The 9,487-nt window shown below is 58.0% G+C and overlaps 1 protein-coding gene across 1 annotated transcript; it reads right to left on the bottom strand.

Moving 5' to 3' along the window:
- Positions 1-6,927: 6,927 nt before the first annotated feature.
- On the bottom strand, positions 6,928-8,639 carry LOC105813633 (chromosome unknown open reading frame, human C17orf82). Its single transcript, XM_012648396.1, is given in 6 exon segments — positions 6,928-6,986; positions 6,989-7,095; positions 7,350-7,428; positions 7,431-7,553; positions 8,091-8,190; positions 8,448-8,639. Coding segments are annotated over 6 exon segments (660 nt in total).
- Between the last annotated feature and the right edge of the window lie 848 nt (positions 8,640-9,487).

Genomic DNA, 9,487 nt, shown 5'->3' with positions numbered 1-9,487 from the left:
TAGAGACAGAAAGTAGATTCATGGTTGTCAAGGGCTGGGGGCAGGGGCAGTGACTGCTAATGGGTCAGGGTTTCCTTTGGGGGTGACAAAAACATTCTAGAATTAGACAGTGGTGATGGTTGCACAACCTTGTGAATACACTAAAAACCACTGAATTGTACACTTTTAAAAAGTGAATTTTATGGTATGCAAATAATATGTCAATTTTTAAAGAGAAAGAAAGACAAAACAGCAAGGCGTCCAGAGCCTCTGAGAGATCAAGGAGGTGTACCCAGCACATAACAGTGTAGTGGTTGCTCAGTACGTGTTTGTTGAAGTAAAGTGACAGCAAGCATGGTTAACCCCTTCGTGGCCTCTGCCTCTGGACCCTGGGGAAGACACCTCTGGCTCCCTAAAGAGTGAGAACGAGGAAGAGCAGTGCCCACTGGCCATGGAAAGTTCTGGTGTCTGAACAGGTGGGGACTTTCACTCCAATCCCTCCTACTTCATGAGAAAGACCAGTGAGCTGTGGGAGAAGGGGACACCTAAACCAAGAAAAAGACTGGTGACCTGATAGGAACAATCCCAAGCTCCCTGTTCCCCTTCCCTGGGCCAACCTGTCACTTTTTCCCTGATGTAGAACCTGCCCTGGGCCAGGGCCTGATGGAGGCAGAGGAGGCATTGCCTTTGTGAGAAGGGGGAAGGGACTTCTGAGCCTCCAAAACGGTATCACTGGGACCCAGGCCAGAGTTGGGTCCCCACCACCCTGATGGAAACAGCAAGCATGGCACCTGGAAAGGGAACGTGTTAATTAAGTCAGATGGGACCCCTGCCCAGCAAGGCCTTAAGAGAGCCCTGGGACAGGTGAGTTTCCACCAGTGACACGAGGGCGAGGAAGGTTGGAACACAAGGCACTGTCTGGGGGACAGGTGCCTGGGGAGTCCTGGGAATTCAGGAGGTCAGTGTGCAGGGCTGGGGAGGGGTCAGTGTGTCCTGAGGAGGCCTCCCACTGAGAAGCGAAGCCACTTACCCAAGGTGACCCAGCTGGGGTAGCTGAGCCAGTCTGACCCCACCATCTAAGCTTTTTCTATTTTGTCCCTCCTGAAAACTAAGCTGGGGAAGGAACTGAAAACTGTCCCGAGCAGGGAGCACAAGTACCCACCTGGGCTCCCAGGCCCATCACAGCTTTTGACTCCACTGGTTGGTTAACCCTGCAGCGCTGGCTGAGGAGGAAATGGCCATGGTCGGACAGGGAAGGCACAGGGTGGTGACAGGACCTCCAGAGAGGGCATGACCATGACCATGACGGGGTTCAAGAGAGGCTGGACTAGCCCTGGGCCCTGCCCCCACCAGTGTGGCCAGGTAGGCTGTGGGTTTGGGACTTGGGGCTCCAAGGAGGCCCTCTAAGGAGCCAGTTCCTTTCCTCCCCCTCCCAGCCGGGGCCCTCAGGGTCTCCCAGCCACCTCTACCCTCCTGGACCTGCCCTCAGGGCCTTCCTCACAGAGCTGCTAACCCTGAGTGGAGCTCACAACTTTTCCTAAGCTGGGGATGGTGCCACCTGCTCCACACAACTCCAATATCTGCCCCTGGGCCCTTGAAATGCTCCCTCAGGGGCATTTCAGGTCACTTCTTCCAAGAAGTCTTCCTCATCTTCTGGCAACATTCTTGTTGTATATGCATTGAGCATCCCCTCTATGCTAGGAGACTGTCCCCAGCCCAGATCTCTGACCCAATGGGCCAGTGCCCGCAGACAGGAATACACCAGGACTTTGGGAGCCTAGAATAGGAAGGAGGAGCGGCTGGATGGGGCATGATGGAGAGGACATTTGGGCCTGAGCTTTGGAAACTAATGAGGAATTTAGGACCACAAGTGAGGAAGGGCATAGGGGCATTCCAGGCAGAAGGACCATGGGCTGTGCCGCCCTGTTTGGGAGATGGACAGCTCAAAGCTCTTTATTCTCACCTCCCCAAGGACCTGCCATGTTCTAGCCATGCTTTTTTTTTTTTTCTTTCTTTCTTTTTTTTTGTTTGAGAATGAGTCTGGCTCTGTCGCCCGGCTCTGGAGTGCAGTGTCATCGTCATAGCTCACTGCAACCTCAAACTCCTGGGCTCAAGTGATCCTCCTGCCTCAGCCTCCAGAGTAGCTGGCACTATAGGTGCACACCACCATGCCTGGCTAATCTTTTTCTTTTCTTTTCTTTCTCTTTTCTCTTCCTTCCAGACTGGGTCTTCCTGTGTTGCTTACGCTGGTCTCTAGTGATCCTCCCGCCTCGGCCTCCCAAAGTGCTGAGATTGTAGAGGCATGAGCCACCACAGCCAGCCTCTAGCCAGCGCTCTGCTATGGGGACCTGAGAGAGAGGACGAGACATGCTTCCTTGGGACCCCAAAGAGCCCTGGGAGTAGGGAGCTCTGGGTGAGTGCTGGATGGAACAGATAGGAACCGTCCCAGGTTCAGCTCCTACTTCTGGGTCAGCTGCCGTATGTAAGGGATCAGAGGACACAGAACAACGCCCATCCCCCCACTCTGGGTGGCAATCAGGGCAGAATGGGTAGATGAGTCTATTTCAGAAATGAGGAAACTTGAGGCTCGAGGCATGAAAGCTACAGAGCTAAAGGTGCAGCTGGTCTCCCTGCCCGCACAGTTCATGTTCTTATTCACTTCCCTCAGTGCTACTGCCTAGCAGCAGGACCTAACCAGAAATGACAGTGGCAGCCCGCAGGCTGGGAACCCTGACCTGGGGCAGGAGAGCGAGGGGCTTCAGGCCTCAACCCAAGCCCCGACTCCAGGTCTGGACGACTCCAGATCCCCACCTAGTGGTAGGACGGAACCACTGCTCGCACAGCCCAGGCAGCTCTCGGGCGACATCAATCCAGCCAGGTCACCAACAACCCATCCTCCAGCAATAACACCGCCTCCCGGGGCCTGGGCTCCCCGCGAGAGGGAGGCGGAGCACGGGCGCGCGTGCGCACTGAGGGCCGCCGGCCTCAGCTTTCTCAGCAGCAGTCTCGTCGCTGGGAGTCGCTGCTCAGCCTCACCCCTCACACGCAGGGCCCTCGCGTCACCCCCTAATCTAAACCCCCAGGTTTTGGCCAGAATCCTAGGACTCAGGGACTTGGCAGCCTATCAACCCAGAAAGCAGGGTCCCACTGGCCTGCACCTGGCCTAAGGGCAGGAGGGGTCACCCTTCTCTGGCGGGCTCAACCCTGCTGGGATTTGCCCCACCCCAGATGGCCCCCAGGCGCCCATCCTCAGGCTCCCTGAGGCTCCTCCAAAGGGGCAAGGCCTCCTCAGGAAGGGCAGGAAACCAGCATCCACTGTGCCAGACCTGTTGTAAACAGCATGTCCTCTCATCCTCACACGACCCATGAGCGTCGACCCATGAGCGTCGTCGTCTCCACTGTGAGGAAGTGACGGGGGAGGAGCAAAGTAACCTGCCCACGGTGACTCATTGCCAACTAACACAAAATGATGTGCTGGGCACCTAACCCAGAGGGGAAGAAGGAGCCAATGGGCCAAGTTTAGGAGGAAGGCAGGAAGAGCCAGGGACGAGGGGAGAGGGGAATGTGAGGACGCCCTGAGGCAAGGTCAGCAGGATTAACCTAGGGGTGGGCGGTGGGGGTGTAGTGCTGGGGTTGACCCCAAGAGCAAGGGAAGCCTTTGGGGGGCTTTCAACAGGGCAACGACCTCATCTCAGCTGCATTTCAGGATAGGCCTCTGTGCGTGGGAAACACAGGAGGGCAAACGTGCTAGGAGGGTCCCCAAGGGTCCCAGACAGGCAGGCCTGCCCTGGCACCAGACCTCTGAGGGAACAGAGAATCACCCCGCACAGTAGGAGAGCAGGGTTTGAGGGCTGCAAGTGCCTGTCTGCGGATGGCCTGGAACCTTCTCCTGCAGAGGCAAGTCCTCAGGCAAGACACATGCACTCCCTGGGCCTCAGTTTCTCAGGAGAGAGAGGAGGCCCCATTGTCTGGGACCCTCAGGAGCTCTCTGCAGCAGACTCCAAGTAGACTTGGAGCAGGGCTTCAGGGTCCAGGGCCTGGGTGGAGGTGTCCTGGAGGGACTAGATGCGGGCCCTGCTTCCGGAGGGTGCACTTCATTCATTCATTCATTCAGAAAATGCTTTTTGCACTCCTGCCACGTGTTAAGTATTTTTAGGTCTGGGGACCTACGTGAGCAAAGCAGACACCAGTGCCCCTGCCCCTCATGAGGGAGCCAGTGATCCTGCAGGAGACAGAGACGAAGAACACATGCATCCCCTCCGGAGAGAAAACATGGCAGCGCATAGGGGTGGGTGGGAAAGGGCTGAGCCCCAGCTAACTGGGGGCAGAGTGGAGCCCCAGAGCCTCAGAGAGGCTGGGGAGCTGGTTTTCTCCATGGAAAACCACCCATACCAAGCATCTTCATGTGTGCATGGCTCCAAGTGTTTACGTGTGTGTGTCTTTGTGGTAGGTACATGTGTATATATCTGTGTGTCTGAGTGTGTTTCTCTGTATGTGCATATGTCTCTGTGTGTCTGCGTGTACACGTCTGTGTGTGTTTGTGTGTGTGCCTGTGTGCTTGTATGGGGTTGTTAAGTGAGTATGCCTCTGGGGGGGGTGTGTGTAGATGTGTGTATTTGTGTGTCTGTGTGGGTGTTGGCACACCTGCGTACAGCTCTCTCTGTGCACGCATGTGTGTACGTCGGGAGGATCTGTGTGTAGGTATCTGTGGGGGCGACAGGGTGACCTACTGGGTGACTTGTTCAGAACTGAGGGGCTTCCCAGAACTCAGGCTATCAGTACTAAAACCAGAACTGCTGTAGGCAGTTGTGGGAGGGCAAAGCCTGCCAGTGTGACAGCTTCTCTGAGAAGGAAATAAGACCCAAAGTTGGAGCACGATGAAGGAACCGACCAGACAGTCCCGAGCTAAATAAAAACCAGTCCCAGGACAGCCGTGGCCTCCTGGACCTGGGCCCTGAGTCAGGCTGCTTCTCCCACGGACACACCTCCTGGCCAGGACATCCGGACACTCCCCCAGCACCTTTGCCCTTTCCCAGCTACCAGGCTGACCGTCACCCATCGTCACTTCATCAGCTAATGTTTCCAAGGGCCAGGCCATGGAATTGTGAAAGAACTCTGTCATTTATGTATTGGATGGCCTTGGGCACCTCGCTTAATTTCTCTGAAACTTGATGTCGTTATCTGTGAAATGGGGACTTGTAATCTCTACCCCAGCAGTGAGGGTTCAGCAAAAGTGTTTGAATGCCTTAAAGCCTTCCACACAGGTGAGGAATTAGCTTGTTGGGTACCCCAGATCTGGGAGACACCCTTAAATATGGATGCCTGAATGTTCTCCCTTGGTATCCCTTTCTCTCTTTGGGGAAAAGTCACAAGTAGTCAACAAACTGTGGTGCTAGGTGCCAAAGTCACCCTCCCCACCCACCAGTCTGTGCTCTGCAAAAGCAGCCTGGTCTGAGGTGGAAGGCAAAGCCGTGATAACCACATCCCACAGGGAGTGGAGGCAGCTGGAGCCAGCCGTTCCGTTCCCAGGAGGCTTTCAGAACCTAGAATGCAATTTCCTAATTGGGAATTCATCCAGGCCACCAGCCCTGCCCCCACCCCAAGAATCTTAGCAACAACAGCCAAGGTCCCCAAGGTCTGTGAAGGACTCCGCCTATCTCTCAGGCTCAGGTGCCTCAAGCATTAAAATGGGAACATAGTCCTTGGCTCTTGTCTGAGGCAGTTGAGGCTCGGGGGGGGGGGTCACTGGAAACTGGGCCAAGGTCAACTGGTCATTCACAGATCAATTTGATTATAGTCCAAACTACTTATTTTGCAGATGAGGATTCTGAGGCCCAGAGAATAAAGTCATATTGTCCAGCGTCTCACAGCTAGAGTCAGAGTTTGACCTTCTACCTATCTCCTGTCTAGTTTTCCTACCAAGTAGCTGCTTCAGCCCTAGATGGACATGGAGATAATTATTAAATTGCCAAAACTTTGGTCCTATCCTCTGTTATACGGTACTTTGAAGGGGGAAAGAGCTGAGCTGAGAGCCTAGTGCAGGGAAGACACCTGGCTGGGGCCACATAACAAGCTAGTGACTCTGTGGGAGTGGAAATGCTCCTAGACTGGTGTTAACTGGGCTGCTTTCTAGAGGTGTGCTCTCAGAAAATGTGTGTAGGATTAATCTCCGAGGTTGCCAGAGTCATCTGGGGACATTAAGGACTCAAAACCCATCCCTCACTCCTACTCCAACTCTGGCATTCCCCGGCCACCAGACACACGCGCACTCTTCCCCCATTCAATCAAACCTGACCCAGAACCTTGGTGGCTTTTAATCCAAGGGAGAGATTCTCAGGCTGACCCCTGATCCTCCCGTTCCCCACCACCTCCCGCTGGGATAACACAAACCCACAGCCTCTGGCACCCGGGCCTACTGCGAGGCAGGATCTTAGGTGAGCATCTTCACAAGGCCTATCCTGCACGCCCCGCCCTCGACCCTGAAGAGCCGGTGAGGGAGGTGAGGACGGGCAGGTAGCAGCCGAGGCGGACCTATCGGTGGGAGGAGCACTGGATCCCCGCGGATTCCAGAGCGGCCTCGACTTCCCACCCACATCGTGAGGAGACCCCCAGTGCTCCCGTCGTCAGCCAGAGCCGTTCGTGTATCCCATTCCAGCCATAGCCCTGCTTCTGAGAGGCCCGGAAGACTGGAGTCAGGTGGCCTCCGCGGCCCGAGAGGGATCGCGAGGGCCCCAGCTCAGCCAGGCACACAGAAGACAACCGGCCGCTGTTTGCAACTGGGCCTCCCAGGTGGGGGAGTTGGCACTGCAGGGCGGCCCCAGGGAGAAGGGGAGGCGGCCCCATCCATGTATCCGCAGCCCCCGTACGGAACCCCTCGGTCCTCGGCTGCCTGTGCCGGTCTCTGGGCCTGGATCTACGTCAGTCCGTGGTTCTGTCTCTGTGCCCATCTCACTGTTGAGTCCCTCTGTCCAGCTCCGGCTCTAGCCCGAGGTGCGCTGTTCGGCCGCAGCCGGCCCCTGGCCTGGAGCGCCATCTCGTGGGCATTTGGGGAGTTGCCGCGACCCGCGGACTGCGCGGGCTCCAGGTTCGCTCCCGGCGGGGAGCTTTGAGAGGCGCCTAGAGGAGGGGCCAGGAAAAGAGGGGTGGCCTCCGGCTCTGGAAATCCGGTGCTTCCGGAGTGGGTTCAAGGTCCCGGGACCCATCAAATGAGGTGGGGAGCAGAAAAGGAACTCCCAAGGGCAAAACAGTCCCAGGCGTGCTCGGACAGAGGCACCGAAACAGTTAGTAAGGGGTGACCAGCCTCCACTCCTCAAGGCGCTCCCGGGAGAGTGCCCAGAGAGGACCCGGAGCTCGGTCTCCCTCCCCTTTGCCCCAGTCCCCAAGTGCGCACGGGACTCCCCTCCGCCGCTGCCCAGTCCACAGAGCACGGAGCGCTCAGACTTTTTCGGGACCTGCTTGCGGGCTGGTGCTCCGGACTTTGGGGTCAGGGAGGGCGCAGGAGGGAGAGGAAGCAGGATTGGAGTTTGAGTCCTCCTCAGAGCGGAGGCAGGCAGGCTCAGAGTTTAAATCAAGGTCTCATTGAGGCTCTGTCCTTAAAGGGGCCGTCCCACAGCCAGGAAGGTGGGGGTCGGGGCCTCCAGCCCGGTGGTTTATGTGGAGGCATCCTGGGGAGCGCACGGCTGATTGCGCCCCTCCCGTCCCCAGGAATGCCCCGCGTCGGAGCTGGCGGTGCGCCGGGGAGGTGGCCCCAGGCTGTGCGCCCTTCGGCAGGGCAGGACCGGGCCACTCATGCTCGAGATCGCAGCAGCGGGGGAGTGGGGGAAAGGAATGGCGTGAGGGCTCGGAAGGCTCTGATTAACCGGGGAGAAAACGCGGTCCCTTAGCTCTCGGATGCGTGCTGTTTAGCCGCCAGGGGTCTCACGGAGTCCCCACACTCACACCCTCGGTTCCGAATCCTCCCGTGAATCACCTTCACAAGCTCACACTGACACGCACAATTTCCTCTCAGATCCTACACTCCCAATACACGAGGTCCCACAGCAACATTCTAGGTCACCAACAGGCCTCAGCGACCCCTTAATCCCCATCACGCCCATACACGCCCTCCTCACAGGCCCGCGTGCTGTTGCCGTCCAGGGCCCCTGGTGCCAGGCCCTGAAGGGTTAAGGAGGCCTTGGGGCACCGGAGCAGCGGGTACGCGGGGCGCCTACGCTAATTGGCGACCCCGGGGACAATGAGGGCTGGGAGGCCAGGGAGGCGGGTAGCTTAATTGGGCCTGGGAGTGGCCTGGCCTTTGTCTGGGACAAGGCCCAGCCGCCGGCCGCAGGTTCCCGCAGCCGCACTGAGGCTCCCAGCAGGGGCCCAGCGCAGCGCCGGGTGGGCGACTCTGGGCAGGGACGTGTGTGCGGCAGGAGGCTCCGGCGGGGGCGCGGGGAATCTCTAGGCCCTGGGGTACCACCTCACCCCACCCGGGTTGTTGCAGCAACGACGCGACCAGAATGCAGCTGCAACGAGGCCGCCTGGCCAGGCCTTCGCAGCCACTTTCGTCGGGTTCGCGTCTCTGCCCGCGGCCCCAGGTCGGTGCTGCCCCCTGGTGTCAGCAGCCCCGTCCGCAGGCCGTCGCGGGCCCGCAGCCAACTCCAACTCTCCCTCCTAGTCATGCTGAAAGTGAGAAGCCAAGAGAAGCGAACGCGCCCCTGCTCTACGAATTTTAGAGGCGTTTTAGCCCAAAGCGACCTTGAATAAACACACTGCCCACGAGGGATTGCATTCGAGCTGGCAAAGAGGCTTACCTGTCCCCGCCCGGTTCCTGGACCGCCCCTTCCTCGTCCCGCCCGCAGGGTCTGAGGCAAGGAAGCCGGAACCCACGCTCCGGGGGTTGGAACGTGGTTTTCTGCGCCCTCCCGCTCATGCATTGGCCGATGCCCCCTACCCCCTCCAGCCGAATTCAGCGTCCTGGGGACAGCGCCCTCCTGGGAGAGGAGGACGCGGTTCTCTTTCCTTACAAATGTGTCGGCCCACGAAGGCGTCCTGGGCGTTTGGAGGCCCAACTGTCAATTCCACTTCCACCTTCACTCCTCTATCTCACCATCCCTGGTGTCCCTGTTGAGTTGGAAGCTAGCACCCCCATTCCACCCTATTCCCGACCCCCCACCCCTTGCAGTGCCCAAAGTAGGCAGCCTGCCCGGCCAGGGCGTCAAGAATCCTTAAGGCTCAAAGAGGAGAGACTTGGGACCGAGGTGGAGTGATCGGTAACTGACAGACCCATGGTTGAAGGGGTGACCGCCCATATCCCACCCCTTCACCACCCCCATTGCTAAGATTTGGGGCTGAAGACACATGCTAGCTGAGTGAGGAGGAGAAGGAGAGAAGATGGCGCCCTCAGGAGCTCACCGGATGGGGGCGGGTGGCAGCTGTCCTGCAGGAGTGGGTGGTAGGGAAAGGACCAGCTCAATGGAGTCTGACCCAGCGGGACCCCCAGAGAGACCCTGATTATTATTATACAGGG

This window comes from Propithecus coquereli, unplaced genomic scaffold (assembly GCF_000956105.1).
Source record: "Propithecus coquereli isolate 6110/MARCELLA unplaced genomic scaffold, Pcoq_1.0 Scaffold285, whole genome shotgun sequence".
NCBI lineage: Eukaryota > Metazoa > Chordata > Mammalia > Primates > Indriidae > Propithecus > Propithecus coquereli.
This window is presented reverse-complemented; position numbering and strand designations above follow the sequence as displayed.